We start from the raw sequence: 21,128 nt of genomic DNA, 5'->3' as shown, positions 1-21,128 counted from the left end.
TCACCAACAACTCTCTACACACACACAAAATCCACTCCTCCCACCCTTCTTCACCACATTTTTTATACAACTTCCAATGATGGCCTCTCATCTTAATGTCCACTCTTTTTATAATTGCATCTGTATTAATCTAGTAAAATCCCTTAACTAATTGGAAGGTCTTTATCATATCTTCTATTTTCCTCCTATCCACCAACCTCTGTAATTCACATTCTCTCAAACGCTCTTCATAGCCAACACTCCAGAATCCTGATATCATATTCGTCTTTGGACCTTGCTAGTGTTTTCCCATCACAATAAAAACTAGGTGACCAAATCAGTCCATATGTGGTCTGACCAATGCCTTATATAGAGGCACCTCCCCTCCTTATTCCTACAATTCAATGTACTTTTTATCATAGCAGCGATATGATATGCAGTCTTCGCAACACTTGTGTGTGTGCTCTCAGAACTTCAATCTACTGTCTACCAATACAGTATGTAGTTTTATATCTCTATATCCCAACTTATCTGTAACACCTTGTATTTATTAATATTAAAACTGCAACCACACTTATTTGTTCAAGCTAAAAGTCTATTCAAATCTTCCTGTACAGAATTAACATCAGCACTACTCCTTATAATTCTACCTAACTTTGCATCATCAGCAAACATTTGCAGATCCTCACTCAATCCACACGAAATATCATTAACAAATAAGTAAACAGTTAGGACACAAGAACATAATCTTGAGGCATGCTACTGGTCACTACCTTTTCTGAGAGGAAAGTGACCAGTGGCATACACAACTACCATATACAACTTGTTGGTACCATTCAGAGAGCCGATCTTCAGTCCATCAAACAAGATCTGGCCTTCACAAACCCATGCTGACCATCACAGAGACTCTTATGTCCATCAACACAATCCTGTATTCTATTTTTAACCAATTTTTCCAACACTTTGATCACAACTGATACAGACTGGTCTATAATTGGAAACTTCTATTCCTAAACCATGCTTGTGGAAAGGTATCCCTTCCACTTCTTTCCACTCTAACACTTTCATATAACCTGGTTAAGGGCATGGCGAACTCCTAACTTCCTCCTTTCACACATTTTTTAAAAAATACATGGCGATAGGTCATCCATTCCCACAGCCTTATTAACATCTAACTCAAGCAACACTTGGTACATCTCTGATTCTTTCATCTTTAATTCGCCTAATCCTTGCTCCCTTCTACATGTTGCACAGCATCACTCACACCACTATGATATACACTGATGAAGTGTTTGTTAAATAATTCTACTATATCATTTGCTATGATTACTCTGTTACACAACTATCCACCAGTGTAAATCAGCCATAATTATTTTATCTCTTGCTTCTTTTATGTGGAAAATTCACTGACCTGTATTATATATTCTTCATGCATCTGTTCACTGCAAACTGTCTTGTACTTCCTCCATAAGAACTTCTTTTGTAACATTCTTACTCTTATACTATTTATTTGCTTAACTCTTGGTATGCAGTTATGCATTGCTGGTGTTAAATGCTACCTTATTTCCCATGCATTGTTAACATCTTTTCTACATGATTCATTAACCCAATGTATTGATGTCAGTTGACTATGGAGCTTCTCATAATCACCTGCCTTACAGCTCCACATATAGACCTTCTTGATAACTTTTTTCTGTTTGACTACCTTCCAAACCAATACTTCATAATAACTTTCAACAGCAGGTGGCAGCATTGATACCTCATTCACAACCACATCCTGTGAGGATATCACCAAATCTAACACTGATGAACTTGTGTTGCTTCCATGACATGCTACTTTAGACAGTTATCCTGCAGAAACTCAGCAAATTCACTCTCCTTGTTATCATATACAATCTCTTCTTTCCAATCCACATTCCTACTAGCTCCCATTAGGATTATCTTTCTTTTAATTGCCCAACAAATTTGTCTAACCATTCCACGATCGGTACTCTCCACATTCCCTGGCTTATAACAGCATCCTTACATATACTATTCTATTGTAAAAGGTAACCAGATTATTAAAACAAGAATGCCCTTTAAGAAATCCATGCTCGCCTGCATAAATAATATTCTCATCTGCCCAATTCTGTGTACAAGTTATTACCAATTTCTCCACAATCTTAACAAATACAGAAGAAATACAAACAGGCCTATAGTTTGATACCGTCATTCTACCACCATACCCTTATGCAATTGTACTATCTTACCCTCCTTCCACTCTCTGGGAACCTGCTCCCATTGCAAGACTTTCATAAAACAGCAATTCCTTTCACCAAACACATGGAGAAACTGCATCTAGTGCCCCTGCTTATTGACATTTACTGTACTCAGTATTTAAAATAGATCTTCTTTATTCACCTCTAACACTTCACTAGTCATTATCCTTACAGGAATAAAGCCTGTAGTATTAGGATGGAACACTAATAAAATGATCAATAAATATCTGCTTTGGTTACCCGATTTCCATCTCCACCCAGCAAAGTAAACTGTCCACTATAATTTTTCTTCCTACTTGCCACATAGTGAAAAAACTCCTCTCATTTTCTAATTTTTCTCTCCTTACAATACTAGTCATTTTTCTGTTTCCTAGCCCGAGCCTTATATTCCTCAAGCAACTGTTCTCTACCTCCCTCTCTCTTTATATGCCTTCCATAATCTCTTTCTTCTGCAATTCCCCTTTTATTCCTTTTGTCATCCATTTGACCCCAAATTGCTTTATCTTCTTCAGTTGAGGTATATAATCTGTCATTGCTGTCAACAATTTTTTCTTAAGTATCTCCTATGCAGTAATGATCCCTCTTCCTTCATTCATTGTAGCAAGCTGGTTTCTAGGCCTAAGATAGTCACCTTCCGTATAGATCCACATAATTTTTTTCTGTTTTGATGCACCACATGTCTATTCATCCTCCAAGTCAGAACTGCATGGTGGTCACTCTAACCAACAGGGGTCAAGTATGTCATCACAGCTACAATCAGATCCTCTGATTCTATGACTAAATCCAAAACTCTTGATCCTTGTATTCTTCCTAAGTAGAATCTCCTTTAGGACCATAAGCACAAATGTCTCATTATCCACTTCACCATTCTGGTTTTTTCCCCACATCACTGTACTTGATATTGCCTGCCACTCAAAAAGACTATTCTCATATTTAGTGTTGAATACTATAGCTACTCCTTTTCCCTGATTGTTATTGCCTGAATATAACATTTTGTATTTGTTGCTTAGAAAGATCTCACCTGTTTTAGTCTTCTTTATTTCAGTCATGCCTATTATGTCAATCTGGTACTTATCCAATTCTTCTACTAGTTCCATTTCTTTTCTATTGATGCTTCTTATGTAGACAGTACCAATCTTAAAGTCTGTTGATGTTGATTTGGGATGTGCTCCAGTAGCAGCCTTTGCACTGTTCACCCTTTTTCCCTAATGAGAACAAATGAGGCTTTGTTTAATTGGGCAATGCCCCAGCAACATGAAATTCTGTCATGTTGTACCATCATTTTACCTTTTGATTTATGACAACAAAAATACAATTTTGTTGTATTTTTATCGGCATAAATACTAACAAGATACACCACAAGAAGGTGAGGATTGAAAATAGGTCAGAAGCCCCCTGTTGATTCTCCACAATCTTTAAAAAGGCTACGTGGAGTTCTCCTCCAAACAGTAATGAGTAATTTATTAATTTAAAATTTAAATTTGAAAGAATAATAAATCAGATAATCATATCTGGTTAATATAAAGATCAGGATGATGGTGATATTTAAATGAAATGTAAATTTTAAAAAAAAATGTGACCTGGAAAAACAATGTGGAAACCAAATACGTAATGATATATCAATATATATGAAAAAATCACAAAACGAATTTTGAAAGCCAATCAATGGATTTAAAGATTTACTCACTTTTAAATGTTTACATCAATCACCTTCCATTTTTTTTTTTTTTTTTTTTTAAATCTATCTATTGATATATCATTACTTATCTATTTGGTTTCAGTTTCTACACTTTTCCCAACTCTCATCATTTTTTGCCTTTTTTTTTTTTTTAATTTCTTCTAAATATCCTAAAATATCCATCATCTTGAACTTCAATAATCCAGGTATGTCTGATTTATTATTCCTTCAGATTTAAATTTTAAATTAATAAATTAATCATTAATGCAATGCACACTGGTTGGTTAAAAAAAAAGTAGCTCATTAACAAAGTTAAATTATTTACTCATTTACAAAGTTAAATTAAAAGGATTTGTATTCAGTGTATTAAATTATGAATATCAGTATTTGCATATACACATTTACTATTCACAGTCAATTCCCCCCCCCCTCTTCTGGAAAAAACTCTTTTGGAGATAATGGAGGAGGTTACTGCAGAAAAATCATTCATGACAGGCTATAAGTTAGTATTTCTTGATAAGAATGCTAATGCTTGCAGAAGGAATCAAATTTCAAAATAATAAAAAACAACAACTAATTCATGTATCTCTTGACAATCTCTTAATAATTCAAAAATATACAAACAAATTCCGATCGCTTATATGCAATATTAAAAAAAAAATAAAAAATAAAAATAAATTACAAATTTTCCTTAATAGGGTGATTTTTAGTGTTACTTTTAGTTAATTCGTTCCCATCACTGGGATTAGCTGAGTATATCAACGCTAACAGTTAAATGATGCTATTTAGTATAAATAAACCAAACACGGCAGTCAGACAGGATGCTAGCATTCAAAGGATTAATTTCGTCACTCAATGAAACATCTAAGATGATATTTAATACACGTTGTGATTGGTTACAGTGTGGATTATTCTTTATTGGAATACTACAAAAACCAATGGGTATGACAGCGCTGCAAAATATATCCACAGTCATCTTTGAATAGAACTGCACATAATGAATAAAATGTCACTCATTTAGTTTCTGAATTGATATATCATTACAATCGTCTTCAAAACGTTCTTGGAAAAGTCGCCGACAACTAAAACAAATTATGGTGTTTGCAGTTTTATTAAAGAAAGTAAATCGCATACAGATTTCACCTGATAGAAATGCTTTACTTTCCAAACCTGTATTGGAAATAAAAAGTTCAATTAAAACCTGAATGGTGTTTTGAAGGAAAAAAAAAATCGATGTGACAATCTTCAGCCTCTTTTAATTTTTGTCATTTCACCCACTTTTCAAAAAAAAGAAAAGAGCAATGAAAAGACGCCAACACACACACACACACACACAAACAAAAAAACAGGGGGGGGGGGGACTAAAAAACATTCGAAACCGAAGTTTCTCTATATCATATATGGTGTGCTTTTCATTAATTTAAATTACAAACCTGAAATCAGTTATATAATTTATATAGACGTCTTATTTGGCCCGAAGCGGAAAACAGTCGATAATGCTCAAAGCACTGATACATATCATAATCTTTTAAAACAAACGGTTTGGTGTGTTTTTTCTTTACTTTAAAAAAAATATACAATGCGCAATCATATATACATATATATTTCTTACCTAAGTATTCCTCAACAATATAGATGTATCCATAAAGATAAAGATATGATGTCTATCACATATACAAAACTTCTGTTTTCTGTTTCCTCCCGACGTCTTGACTTAGCAAGTGGCGACAACTTACTGCCAATGAGTCACACCCTAGGTAGAGTCGACTTGGTCACACCTCTTCTAACTAACTCCATTTCCCGGAACTAACCCTTCCTCTGCGCTGTAATTGGCTGCGTTGCCATTACACAATCGAAATATACTATTGGTTGTTATATCAACATGTGATCATACTCACAGAAGCGCGATGCCTAAATTCACTCAATTGTAGCGAAAAGAAAGAATATTATAGTTAAAATCACAGAGTATTAGTCCTAACTAGGAAGACTGTACGATACTAATATTATCACAGAAACTATTGCATACGAGAAACTCCAATTTTGTAAGAAAACAAAACAAAAAAAAATATAATAAGACTCCTGTTGAAGAATAATGCGCATGTCAGAGTATCTTTCGTAGGCGGGATTTCATTACGAGCAAATCTTAGTTGGTAATATTACTGCCATCTATGAATCTTTACAGGAAATACAGGAAAGGTTAAAAAATTCTCATCATCATTTTCAGGATTTAGGCCTAGAGCATCTCTTAGAAGTCATCGTGGAATCTCTTTAGAGGACGTCCGTTTTTTTTTTTCCCTAATGGTTTGTAATTTAAAACTTGTTTTGGTAAATAATAATAATTTAATTTCTGTTGTTGGGATCACATTTTCTTCACGATCCATATATACTCTACCCTATCAAAAGTCATTGTACACGTGCTGATATAAACAAAAGATCAAAACGCAATTATTTGTGCGACAAAAAAGTAGAAAGAAAAAAATTCAGTTGATTGATCTGTTGCAGATTCTTTGGTCGGCTTCATCAGGATTATATTAAAAAATAGGTGTAAAGAAAAGTAATATATAAATATAAATTTCTCTGTTGACAGGGCCGCCGCGTGTAAGTGTACAAGTTGTTCACCGCACAAGGGCGACTAATCCAAGGGGCAGCATTTTGATTGATTAATAAGATTAATTGTATAATAATTGTTAATTAATTAATTAATAATTGTATAATAAAATTTATTTTAAGGCACCATTTAAGGAATCCTAGAATTATATATACAATGCTCGTATGATGTATCCGACCTGTATTCATTTAGACATAGTATAACCTAGGTAGAGTCGACTTGGTCACACCTTTTCTAACTAACTCCATTTCACGTTTTACGCACTCATTGTTATTGTATCTTGCGTGATCTTAGGTATATTTTAACTGACTGTTTTTCGAGAGAAGTCTGTAAAAGGCAGTAGTATAGTGCTGGAGAAATTAATGTGTTTAATATTGATTTCAAATATTGTTTATCAATTCATTAATTAATTTATTTATATATAACTTCAACCCATCATGAAAATTCTTAAAAATGAATAATTATATTTAAATATTGAACTGTAGATGTCAGAAAAAGAATATTATAAGGAGAAAAGAAAACAACTTTGTCAGGGGCCAAATACAGGAAAAGAAGAGCAAAGGAATGGCAAAAAAGAATTGGCTGGGTCTTTAGATAAATTCTTGACTGCAGAAACATCGCAATTAGAAAAGAAACGAAAGATTTCGCCTACCGATGTTGAAGCTAGTAGCAATGCTGTGACTTCAAAGGAAGCAGAAGCTGTTCTAGGATATTAGAAGATGAAGAAAATTCAGATTCTTCTTCAAATAAAACTGAGTTATCGAGCTCTCTGCTTTAAATTTTAATGCAAAGCGATCCAGGTGCTTGGCCAAAAATTTTATCTTAAAAAATAAGATATTGTTTAGTAGTAAATTCCCCTCGGCAGATAATGAAATATAATTTTCCTAAAGATGATTCTGGTCGAAAAATTTCTGACACATATTATATTAGAAGGCTCTCAAATGGGGGGGGGGGGAATCAATAGAAATTATTTCATATATTCGATATCACAAAATTCGTTTTTTTGCTACTATCGTAAGGTATTTGATCATATATAAAAATTGAACAATGAATATGGTTCGGATAAAGAGCCAAGAGGCTATTTTTGGCTCTTTATTAAGGATAGTGACGGAGCTTGTTCCGAGTTGCCCTAGTGTTGTACTACCCAGGTGTTGACTTCCGCTTGAACTCGCCGATAGTTCTTCGGCATGAAACTCTTAGATTTCGATCTCCGAGTTTCGTATCCGTCTTTAAAATAATGAGGGATTTATTATCACCTTGACTTAATGAATACGGTTGTAATGATTGGTAACATTTATCACATATACTAAAAAAATAAAAAAATAAAACATGAAACAAATGCCATAGTACAAAATACAGAACAGAGATTGTATGATACCGAAAAAAAAAAAATATATATATATATATATTGACAATCTGTTATTAAACGCTTAATATACATAATCCAGTATATATCACGTCAGTGAATAGCTTTTAGAGGATCATTTGAAAAATTATGACTATGATAATGAAATTAAAAAAAAAATTAGTAGCATTCAAACATCCCAGAAAAAAGAATATTGCACGTCATTTAGCGAATTAAATTGCTAAAATTGCACAAAATAAAAAATTCAAACATTTTTTGGAATGTTGTGCTGTTGAGGACACCATTGGTCATGGATTATATGAATTTATTTTAAATCACTTACAAGAATAACTGAAGACACAACTAAAGATATCGAATCAAGAGCGCAAGCTAATAATTTGTTTTAAAAATTACGTCGTTTAAATTTCTTCGTTCGATTATTGTATGGCATGATATTTTAACTAAAATTAATGTCGTCAGTAAAATGATGTAAAACCCTTCATTTAATATACAAACAGTTATTGAGTGTGTCGAACAAATTACAAAAGAATTAACAGATTATAGAACAGATCAAAATTTTGAGTGTTATTAATTCTGCAAAGAAGATGGCAGATATTTTGGAAGTAGACCATTTTTTCCAGATATTCGAAAAAGAAAACAATGTTTGGTTATGAAGCGAATGATGAACTTCTAACTAGTGCAAAAGATAATTTTAAAATGCACTTTTTTGGCGATATTAGATACTCTATAATCTCTAATTGAAAGGTTTATGTTGTTCAAGGAGAATAATGAAATATTTAAAATCATCCATAATGTCAACGCATTGAAACAATGGAAGGAGGAAGATATCTTAAAACATTGCAAAGATTTACACTTGAATTAAGCAACGATAAAAGCCCTGTCCTCGGGACGGATACAGCTTTGAAGGGCTTAAGACAGCCCCGCAACAGGCCAATAGGCCTAATGCGTGAAAGGGAGAAGAAGACGTTTCCAAATATTTCAGCTGATTTTAGAATTTATCTAACACCACCAGTATCGGTGGCTTCATGGGAAAAAAGTTTATCGAAACTTCAAATAATGAAATTTTATTTACTGTCAACCAAGAACGTTTAATAGATTTGTCAATAATATTTATCCATCCATATGTTCACTGAGCATCCACAGATGTCGTATAATTACTCCGATGCTCGGTGATGTTCCACACGATATTATGGATAGTTAGACTTGAATTAATTAAGAAATTTGTGGCATTAAAAGCACGAAGGGTACAGATTTTGTCATCATTCATGATGTGATTGTATGATCCAAAATTATTTTGTTACGCATATAATTATATAATTTACTTTTCATATGGAGATTTACTTCTTTTGTCTTGTGATTACTCTTGCACTTATTACTGTAATAAACATATATTATAATTATAAAAATGTTTCTTTTTTAAATTACTTTCAAGGGGGGGGGGACGTTTTTTAAAATTTGCACAAAGGCGGCTCATATGCATAACTAGTGATAAAATTAGCAGGTGCTGCACGGAAGGCTAGTACATAAAGTTGAACAAATCGATGCGTAGTTGGTTGCATGGATAAGAGTAGCATAATAGAGAAGAATGCATGTGATCAGTTACGTGCACAGGTTTTGATTATTTTGACGATGAAAGCTAGGAAGAACAATAACCAATGGTCCGCAATCATTTCTTACTGTTCTTCCTACTGCAGGAGAATTTAAAGAAACCTGATGTCATGGGCAAAAGTTGCATTTTAGGTCGAGAATTTTGGATAAATAGTATAAACTGTGAATCACAGTGGCGCACCCAGGAAAGGCAGGGGGACCTTCCCCTCAAAGAAAAAGGGAAAAAAAAACGCTAGAAAATTTTCCAAAAATCTTTTCCTGATTATAAAATTCAATTTTTTTATTTATGTTGTGTCGTGTCTTCTATTTGTATACTAGTTATGAATTAGCGGTCAGATAAGGTGGGATTACCCTGTAGCTCTCGGGAATCACGGCCGCTGTGAACGCAAGGCGAACGAGGTAGTGCTCGGGCGGACCGAGCGCTACTTCGTTTGCCAGAGGAGATCACGGGTTTCATGTATTGGCGATCACTGTAGATGCTCAGTCATAGGTCGTATGCAATGCATAGTGAATCAAAAAAAAAAAAAAAAAAAATCAGCTAACGCCTTTCTGTTCCCGTATAGGGAGGCCAGGCCGTTTTTTAGCCCCCTATCTAACTTTTGGAGACTGAATGGCCAGTTTAATCTCCACTGGTAGCCAATTAGAGATAGCTGGCCCAAGGCTATCACTAATTCATCGGCACGCAGTGAAGAAGACGGCTAGTAAGTGCCGCCATCTGGTGGTCCCTAACCCTAACACAATATTTTTAATGTCTGAAAATAGTGTGGGTTCGACGGCCGATTTTCTTGAGTTTACAGGACGAAAAACCCGGACGAGTTTCCCGGAGGAAAAACCCGCTAGCCCGTGCCAGAGATCGACTAACTCTGGAACCAGTCGAGAAAAAGCTTAGAAAAAGTTCCTCTAGTCGGCGACTAGATTCGAACGCCTTTCGTCGTGCGGTCAAGCCCTGTAAATAGTGCAAACGCCACTTCTACTGAGCTACACAGGCTCTCGCAATGCGTAGTGTGTATTCGTAAATGGGCTACTCAACTTCTCCCCCCCCCCCCCACACACACACCCAAGATTAAATCTTGAGTGTCGGCCCTTCCTCCAAAATTAAATCCTGAGTGCGCCAGTGTTCTACAGTATGTGGAAGTGGTTAAAACAGCACAAAGTATCATAGCGATGATATTTGGAATAACGAAGTTACTGGGCTAACGTAATTTAAATTTAAAGTTACCTCTTTATAAAGAGGTAATTTTATAAAGTTACCTATTTATAAAGCCTAAATACGAATAGGTCTGAACTACTGTGCTTAGATTTTGTAGTATCAGTACCAGGGGCGGCTCGTGCATAGGCGCTGTGGAACTGCAGCACCCCCTTTTCTCGATATATAAATATATTTATTAATTTATTTATAATTGTTTGTAATATTTACTTTTATCATCAACAATCCTATACATTTCTCTTATTTTCTAAAAAAAATAAAAAATAAAAATCCATCTTGTAGCACTTAGGAGGGCGCTAGCAGCACTGTGTTTACCACAGTGTCATATTGCTATGACGCGCAAGCATATGCACGTCACAGTGAGATGCGAGCTATTAACGTAATGCGGCACTGTCCGTCGCGCAGTTCCACTGTTGTTTATAAGCAGTTTGCGCCAGTAGTAGAGTGTTCGCAGTGCTTATCGTGTATACTGAGGAAACACGATATATCCCATGATCAACAAAGAAAAAATTGAAACTGAACTTCGAGTATTCTACAGTAGAGCCGATATGCATGATTATTGTAAATGAATTGACTTGTTAAACTTTATAACAGAAAATAATTTAGATTGTGTTCTTAGTGAAATTACTGTATTGATAAAAATTCTCTTGACAATTCCTATGAGTACATCAGAGCCTGAACGCTGTTTTTCAACATTAAAGAGAATAAAAACATTTCTGAGGAGCACTATGTATCAGGATGGGTTAAATGCACTTGCAATGATTTCAACGGAAAAAAAAAATTCTTCAACAGTCACACAAACATCAAGGAAAAAGTTATTGACCTTTTCGCTCGAAACAAAACAAGAATGGATTTTATTTTTAAGTAATTTTGAATTATACTGAACTGTATAATTTTATAGATAATAAACAATATTTTTTCATGAAACAAAACAAGAAGAATATATTGGGGTTATGATAATAGATTTTATTTTTAAGTAATTTTGAATTATACTAAACTGTATAATTTTATCGATATGGATATGAAGCCTATATATTTTATCCGAGTGGCTATTTAGGCAATTAATATAGTTCGCCCACCGTTCGTAGGTCTCTCCTTGGCATTTTGCCAAGAATAGTCGATTCCTGCTGAAGGGGAGAAAGAAATGAAGGATGTACGAATTGGTCGCCAACATGCGAAATCACGTGCTTTCTTGTTTGTCGTTGTACTAGTACTAGCTTGATTTTTGTTGTCGCTTTTTTGCATTATTTTTTATTATTAATTTGTATGATGGATCTAGTATAGTCAACAAGTTCTGTTAAACGTTTCATTTTGATGTAGACGTTATGAGAACTATTCACGAATTTTACGTGGTCGAGAAAAGAGTACCAACTGTTTCAAAATTGATTCCTGTGCTTAAAGAAAATATTAATTTTCCTTGGAAAAGAGAAGCTTTAAGGAAAATACTTCATGAAATCGGATTTTGTTTTAAAAATTCCCAGAATAAAAGGAAACTTATCATGGAGCGAAGTGACATTGTTTTATCTAGAACGCAGTATTTGATAGCAATAAGACGTTTCAGGGAGGAGAAAAGACCGATTGTGTATCTAGATGAAACTTGGATTGATAGTAATTTAACTTATGGAAAATGTTGGCAGTCTAAAGAAGAATGTGGAGTGCTACAAACAGGAAATGCCTCGCGGCGCATAATAATTTTGTGTGCGGGTGGAGAAATGGTTTTTTTTTACCGAATTCAAACTTACTATACAAAGCCAATTCAACTACTGGAAATTACCATGGGCAAATGAATTCTACGATCTTCGACAGAAGAAAAACTGATTCCAAACCTTCCTAAAAATGCTGTTGTTATAATTGATAACGCTTCATATCACTCTATTCGATTAAACAAAGTTCCAAATTGGTCTAATAAGAATCTTATGGATTGGCTCTCTGCAAATAACATTTCTCATTCCCCAAATATGCGAAAAATTGAATCGCTTAATTTGGTCAAAAGAAACTCGCCCACAACTAAACTATTTAAATTCGACACGATGCTCAAAGAGCATGGATTTCTAGCTTTGAGGCTACCACCATATCATTGCGATATTAATGCTATTGAGTATGTTTGGGCAGAAGTGAAAAGTTTCATTCGCCATCGCAACGTAACTGGGGATATTGACATGTCGAAACTTTCTAAGCTTTCAGAACAGGCAATTGAAAGTATTACAGTTCAAAACTGGGGAAAATATTGCTCTCATGTCACCTCATTGGAAAATATGTATTGGGACAGAGACGAAATTATCGAAGAATTATGCGCACCTTTGGTGATCAGTTTAAGTGAAAGTGATGGCGATTCGGACACCGATTCAGATGACTCTGAAGATTAAAAGGATCTGATAATGGTATTTTTTCCAACATTTTTTCGCATGGGTTTGTTAAAAGAGTCGCAACAAGTCATAAATAATTAATCAGTTTAGGACATTAAAGTGTCTCAGTTCTCTCAACTGTAAGTTTAGAATATCTAAGTTCATTTGAAAAAATTTCTGTTTTTCTGTATAATTATTTTTATTTTATAGAAAACTTTCTTAAAAATAAACTTAGTTAAATTTTTGTTTTATGCTGTACCTTTTATTAATTTTGTTAATACTCTACGTACATTTTTCCAACTGTTATACAAGCAAAATAGTTACACTTTAAAAACAGCAACGTTCGTAAAAGAAAAGCTAAATTTTCCGACCTGTAATAATACACAACTCATCCCACAAGATGGATTGCTTACCCTATTATCGGAATGGTTTCTCCTTTTTGGGACATGCGCAGAAGTGTCGAGGGTTCTCTAATCGGTGGGCTATTCACAGCTTACAGTTTCATATCCCATCATATACAATCCATTTATAATGTCATTAACATAAGGATTGGATGGTAATAGCTGTGATAGCACTGTGGAACCTTACTTGTTACCTTCCTTGATTAGCCGATCTCATACGGAGGTAGCAGGGTTTTTTTTCTCCCGGAAACTCGAGTTTTTCATCACGCATACAGACAAATCGGCCCTTCAGAACACACGCAATTTACAGACATAGAATACCAGTTGAGGTGGGCGGTAGATGGCGTTGATGGAGATGATTCGTAGAGGTTCGGTGTAGTGGTTGAGACAGTTGTATCAGTTGAGACAGTTATAGGTGTCCTCCCGCGATGAGTCTTCGGACTCCTTGGAGGTGGCAGGAATAATAATAATATAATAATAATAAACAATATTTTTTCATGTTTAATTTTTTTTTAAATTATTACCATAATTTTGATATATTTATCCCAACATGTATGCATATACTTACAGTGTGTATGTATATTTCGAAAGTTTTAGCATCCCCACGATTTCAAGCCACCACTGTTATTGATAGTTCGTGCTTGCTGCTTGAAAAATGGAAACTGGATGCGTACTAGTGTTCAAATGTTACTTAGGGCTCTGCCTACTTCTACAGGAATAAAAGGCGTTAGAGGAGTAGTTTTTATTTTATAATAATAAAAGAAATTAGCGCATCAGTTAATGATAAAATAATGAATTCGATTATGTATATAAACACATGTCTGATTTTTAAATGTCATTCCTGAAATTAAGGAACGTGCAAAGAAGAATAATTATTCAAAAAAAAAAAAAAAAAAATCAGCTAACGCCGTTTTATTCCCGTATATAGGGAGTAGCGAGGCCATTTTAACCCTCTCTAACTTTTGGAGACTGAGTGGGCAGTTCAATAATTATTTTGTGTATAAATTACTCAGTAACCAGCTCACGAGTCGGTCTTTATCACAGGCAAGTGAGGCAGGCCTGACATTCAAGAAAATATATCATAAAACTCATCACGGTATGTTGGACAATAACAAATACCTGTTAAGGTTTAGGTCCATTGAGGCCATCTGCCATACATCATTCATAGCATTAATAATGTTAGGCCTAATTAACTATTCTTCAACACCAAATTAATATTAGCAGACAATAGGCTGTTATTGTTCTCCATAATATCCCGCCCCATAATGGAAGTTTTTTTTTATATTTTTTTGTAGCTGATTCCAAACGTAGTCGATCTTTGGCAAAAGAAACTTTAAATCGGTGAAATGTTTTATTGGTAGGAGTGCTGAAAACTATAACGCACTAAGTAATACCGTGCGAAAAGTTCGCTACAAACCCAATATCAGAAAAGTTTTTAAAATTTTTCATAATTCTAGGTCCCGTAGATATTCCTACATTAAATGGAAAACATCTGTGAAAAAGTGAGTTATGCGAACAAATATAATAGCAGGAAATGTGTTTTTACATTATGGAAAATACCAAGAATGGCGATCAGAACTTTACCACCTTTGCTGCGAGTTGCCCGAGATTGTACTACGTACTAGGACTACTTGCATTAGCTCACGCTAGTAATTATTATTATTCGTGACACCTCCAAGGAGTCCGAAGACTCATCGCGGGAGGACACCTACAACTGTCTCAACCACTACACCGAACCACTACTACGAATCATCTCCATCAACGCCATCTACCGCCCACCTCCACCACAACGAGTATTTTTTTGTCTGTAAATTGCGTGTGTTCTGAAGGGCCGATTTGTCTGCATGCGGGAGAAAAAACCCTGCTACCTCTGTATGAGATCGGCTAACTCACCTTCGCTTGAAATCGTCCAGATAAAGATTCCTCCTGTCGCGACGAGAATCGAACTTAGGCCTATTCCAATCGAAGGGCGCAATGTAATCGCCGATACTTTTATAGTTTACTATATTCGGCATGAAACTCTCTGATTCCAGTCTTTGAGTTTCTTATTCGGTTTTAAAACAATGTGGAATCTAATATCCCCTTAATTTGAATAATGTTTATATCGCCGAAATGAAGCCTGTTGGCTCTTTATATTTAAGTATAATAGCAGATTTTCAGAAATTCAACTTGAAAATGCAGGTGTGTATTTGGAGGTGTACAAGTGACGCATATCAAGCAATTCAACGTGGTGGACTTAGCTAATCCGCGATCCATGTACTTCTAACCTAAAATCCCCCCCCCCACACACACACCCTTTTTTTTTAACACCTGTAAAGCTACTATTCGGAATTTTTTTTCCCCTTCCGAATCTGTCGGAGGTTTCTTGGGAACCATTTCGAGCTTCTATAGATTTAAAATGCTGTCTTCTAAACTTATGTCAGTTGTTAATACTGTATATACACGTAGATTTGTATAGACAGTCATTCGTGATGAAGTGTGATATCAAAGAATGCTTTCAGCTTTAAAAAAAAAAAAAAAAAAGGGTTGCGGGCCATTGGTGTAAAATAATGAAAATATGCTAATATTAATCTCTACCATAGGCGAGGACTTCAAGTTTGTTGCTATTAACTTTTATCTCCAGAATGTCAGTTCAGTTTATTGTCATCCAGCTAAGTATGCCATTACAACCCAATTAACATTTTCCTTTTTTTTTTTTTTTTCCCTTGCACCATATTGAAAATAGCGTTTTATATTAGCATGCATAGCAGCACAGTTAGCTTTGAAATGCGAAAAAAAAAAAAAAATTCCTTGGCAATATACATTTTGATAAATTCACTTATATAATTATAACTTTGACGTTTAATTCTCATGAACATAAGAAAACTGCTTTGAAATGGCACGAAGTGCACCAATAGCAAATAGGAATTTCGTCTGCTTAAGCCAAAACCAATATACAATAAAATTTTGTTTTTTAATATATATTTTTATATTGTCTGAAAACCCTGCTCCAGATCTCAAACATGGAACTTTTAAGCGGGGAGGGGGTCTCACAATGTGGGATTCGAACCAGCAGCTGTTAGTGGGCTAAGTAGTCGGCCAACTAGGCTGGAAGTTACAGAAGAATGGTTTCATTTATAAAAACTGATTTTGTATAGAAATAAATATATAATTAATGCATATAATAAACGTATAATAATAATAAAACATTACAATTATTTTCAAAATCCAATTCCTAGGAAACTTGTCATGTGTTATGTAAGTGTGTGGTTCATTGCGCACACAGTAAATACATCGTACATATACTAATATCGAACTACAAATAGTTAAAAGCAGGTAACGAACAACAGTGACTCACATCATCATACGTCATGACAGCGACACGTACCGTGAAGATCTTTACTACACTTATTGCATCTTACGGAAATGAAAGTTTGCATTGCGTAAGTTATTGTTGATAAACTGAATAACAGGATCTACTTGCCATTTTAGCTAGACATAATACACAATTGCAATACTAAGTAATTTAAAACGCTACTAGAATAGTTTCCATTTTCACGCATTTTGTGATAGATGGCATGAAAGCGACATCTGCAGTCATAATACTAAATTATAGAAATATCGCTTAACTAACATAGGAATGAAATAAATCAAACGAGAAAGTAACAAATGAGATAAATTAAGCATCTCTTTATATTAATTTTTAAAAACTCAATTTTAATTTTATTTGTAGACAAAAAATCAGTATGTAAATCGTCTATTTACTCTTTTAGTGCTCCTTGTCATAAATATCGTAACGATACTCATTGAATGTATAGCCGAGTAGGAGCCATCCCTAAAATAAGTCTTAGTAAGGCTATTGCATGAGAATAAATAAAATAGAATCAATACTCAGATTAGTGGCGTCTACAAGATAAGTCGAGTCTCAATTAACTGACGTAATGCCTGAGAGATAGATGTAGCATGTACGGTCGGCAAGTGACTCAGCGTAGTAAAACATGACAAAAATGTTAGTTGACAAAAAGGACTACAATAAGGTCAAGGACATATAATGAGGTCATGAAAAAAATGAACTCGCGGTGATCTTTAGCTTATCCTACATGCGTTCTCCTTAATGGAAGCCACATAATCTAACGGATTGCAGTGGCATCGGTTACATATGCATAAACTCCACGATGAAAAGACACGTTTATCGTGGAGTTTATTTTAAGTACAATTAGTTCATTATCATTATCTGAAGGAATGAAGTTTAAGACCATATGTGACGAAAATGCACGGTATTTTAGAATTCACACGTTCATGACTGGTGGAACAGACTACAGAACAGTGGAATTCTCATTCTGTTCTCCAAACATAATGGCCATGGAGTTCTTCCTGTGGTAATCCGTAGCAGAAGAGAATCTCATACAGCCAACTCCCTTAATGTATTCCATAATTTCATCAAAATTATGTCTCTACATGTCACAGTGATTGTAGATTGTGCACAGATGCTGACAATAACCATTTTGTTCTGTACATCTGCCTTTAACGATTTACTCATCAGCTTATCAGTCTCTGTGCTATAAAACTGAGAAGCATGAAAGTATTCGCTATGATATTAAAGGAAACCACACACATTTGAAAGTTCTATAAATTCAGAATATAAAAAGCTGATTTCTGTAACACTAAATTTCTCTGATAATGTATAGTTTTTGGTGCCTTCTCTTGTCGCTTTCGTCTATTCAAGTAAATTAGTAAAACGCAACCTCCCCCCTCCCCCCCAAGAAATACACAAAGCTTTTCTGCAGATTCTTTACTTAGATTACAGATGATAGCAGATATTATTATTAAATAATTTTAATTCATACCCTAATAACGTTAATATTCGCAGAAAACCATTTCCTTACACAAAATCAGCTGCCTTTACACCCTCTGTCCAAAAAAGAAACCGAACTTTTCAAAAGTAGAAGAAACTAGTGGCACCACCTGTTGGATCTTTTTGTTGTCGAAAGTGGCAACCTTTCTTAGTGTTGTGTCAATTATTTATGACATTTATTTCATTAGAAGCCGACTTATAGTGCCAAGAGTGACAACGTATTTTGACGAACGGTCGGAAAATGAGTTTCAAACAGAGCTGCGATTGACTTTTGTGTCAAACTTGGTAAACGTTTTACCGAAACGTATCAAGTGCTTCAAAAAGCATACGGTGATGAATGCTTATCCCGTACTGAAGTTTACGAGTGGTTTGAGCAATTTCAAAGTGGTCGTGACACGCTTGAGGACGAAAAGCCGGACCGTCCAAAAAATTGACTGAGTGAAATTATCCAAAAAGTGCGTGATTTCACCAAAGAAAACTCGAAATCGTCTGTGAGATTGAATGAAGATGAATTGGGGATTCCAAAATCAACCGTGCACAACATTTTGACCGAATGTTTGGGCCTTCGTAAATTGAATTCGCGATTTGTTCCCCATAAATTGACCAACGACCAAAAAATGTATCGAATTGAACACTACAAGGACCTCATTAAAACCGCTCGTAAGGACAAACTTCCTTGAAACGATTACTGGTGACGAAACATGGTGTTTTGAGTATGAGCCCAAAACAAAGCGCCAGAGTTCTGAGGGGGGAGACCACCAGAAGAGGGGCATCCGAAAAAAGTTGCTTGGAGAAGTCAAAAGTAAAGACAATGCTGATTTGTTTCTAAGATTCCAATGGCAATATCCACAAAGAATCCATTCCTGGCCAAAAACGGTCAATGGTGAGTTCTATCTCGAAGTTTTGAAGCGATTGATAGCGAGAATTCGTCGCATACGTCATGAATATCGTGACGACCGACCGTTCGTCAAAACACATTGTCACTCTTGGCACTATAACTCGGCTTCTAATGAAACAAATCTCATAAACAGTTGACTCAACACTAAGGAAGGCTGCCGCTTTCGACAACAAAAAGATACAACAGATGGAGCCAGTAGATTCTTCTATTATCGAAAAGTTCGGTTTCTTTTTGGACAGAGGGTGTACAAGTTAACACGTGGGAAAATATTTGCAAAACAATAACAACAACAAATTCTCTGCACATCCATAAAGGTATGTTGCCACCAATCCTTTCAGCTTATTTAATGTCTATCTTTCTTGCTGTGAAGATTACTAATGAGAGTAAATTTGTATTTGCCTTTACAATACAACACCTTGTAAAGCGAATGTTGTTACATTCTTCTTTCAAGGACTGTTTTTATTCTTATTTATTTTTATTTATTTTATCTATTTATTTTTATTTGTTTTGTTTATTTATTTTAATTAATTTATATATTTTTATTTTATTTATTTATTTTTAATTTATTTTATTTATTTATTTTTAATTTATTTTACTTATTTGAAAGAAGAGTTTCACAGGGTATCAGCCAGTTTTGTGCCCATTATGTATTTTATAAAAGAAATGAAGTGTTTCATCATCCAGAACATCTAATACATAGACAATAAATTATTATTTTTTACTTTTATTTTATGTCATTAACTGAACATGCACAAATTTTAGTATTATTATTACGTAACACAATTAGAGCCCCAAGATTCATTGGGACCAATCTCACTACAGAATTCACCGTTAATGTTATACAATCCAAGCGTCTGCACTACCGCATTACAAAGTAATTTTGCCCGTTAATGGTATAAATCTCTCTCTCTCTCTGAGAATCTCTGACTACAGTAGAGTAATAATAATAATAATAATTGCGCGTATGCTCTGGCCGATTTGCCTAATATATAACAAACTATATATTTTATCAATATAGCTTGTCATAATGAACGATGTTGGGCTTTAACACGTTCATTGCCAATCACGCGTTATCGCGTGGACGTCGCTAACTAAATAAAAAAATAAAAAAAATTTGGCCACCACACGAACTTCCAATTTTCAGCTTGGCAATGAACGTGTTAAACATTCAGAATTCTAAAGAATAGGCAAGCGATAAAGAAACTAAATAAGGAAACTATTTATGTGTTTTTGTTTAAAAAACAAAAACAAAAAAAAAATCAGAAATACACATTTTCTGCATGACAACATGTTTACTTGGAATATTCCGCTCTTGCATGCCTTAAGTTTTACATTTTTGTTAAAAATTGAACCGATAAAAAAATCATGAACATTTTTGACGGTAGATAGCGCACTTTATTTATTTATTCATTATCGAATAAACAATGCATACTGAAATATATATAATTTTAAGGCACAGCAATTTTGCGTAGTCATTATTAATATCATTACATGACACTTCTAAGGAGTTTAAAAACTCATCCAGGAAGTGCACTCTACTACACACAATCCGCTGTTCACACTACGTAATCTTCCGTCTACACACAGCGCCATCTACTGTCCTAACTAATAGTATTATTGTTTTGTAAATTGCGTGTGTATTTTTATACCACAATATATAATGAGTAAGCAATATTTTATGCACGCGCACAAGAAACTATAGCAACAACATGTCAACATATACCTAAATCGCAAAGACGGTTTCACTGACATGCATAAATAAACAGGTTATTATTTCTCTTTTTATAAGGTCTCATCTAGATCAGTGCTTCCCAAACTTCTGGATGTCAAGGCCCCCTTTGGAAAAATTAAAATATTTCATGCCCCCAACCTCGAAAAAAATCGTAATATAGACATATATTATTATAATATTTATTGTATTTATATTCAATACAAAACGTACACAG

General features: G+C 34.5%; 1 protein-coding gene across 3 annotated transcripts in view; it reads right to left on the bottom strand.

Moving 5' to 3' along the window:
* LOC150102159 (embryonic polarity protein dorsal-like) overlaps positions 1–21,128 on the bottom strand; it is a 150,255-nt gene that overhangs the window by 102,111 nt on the left and 27,016 nt on the right. The window contains exon 1 of one of the 3 annotated variants that reach the window (XM_090399822.1): positions 16,788–16,822. The exons of 1 other annotated variant lie outside the window; for it this stretch is intronic. In XM_090399822.1, coding sequence (XP_090255948.1) covers positions 16,788–16,802 — 15 coding nt within the window. In that variant the 5' untranslated portion in view covers positions 16,803–16,822. Of the gene's footprint in view, positions 1–5,527; positions 5,683–16,787; positions 16,823–21,128 lie in introns of those variants that run through there. One more of the 3 variants, XM_090399823.1, reaches the window with a different exon arrangement.

Source organism: Typopeltis vanoorti, chromosome 10 (assembly GCF_054136105.1).
Source record: "Typopeltis vanoorti isolate ZY-2024b chromosome 10, IOZ_Tvanoo_1.0, whole genome shotgun sequence".
Lineage (NCBI taxonomy): Eukaryota > Metazoa > Arthropoda > Arachnida > Uropygi > Thelyphonidae > Typopeltis > Typopeltis vanoorti.
Note: the sequence above shows the minus strand (reverse complement) of the source record. Positions and strands in the feature narration are given on the sequence as shown.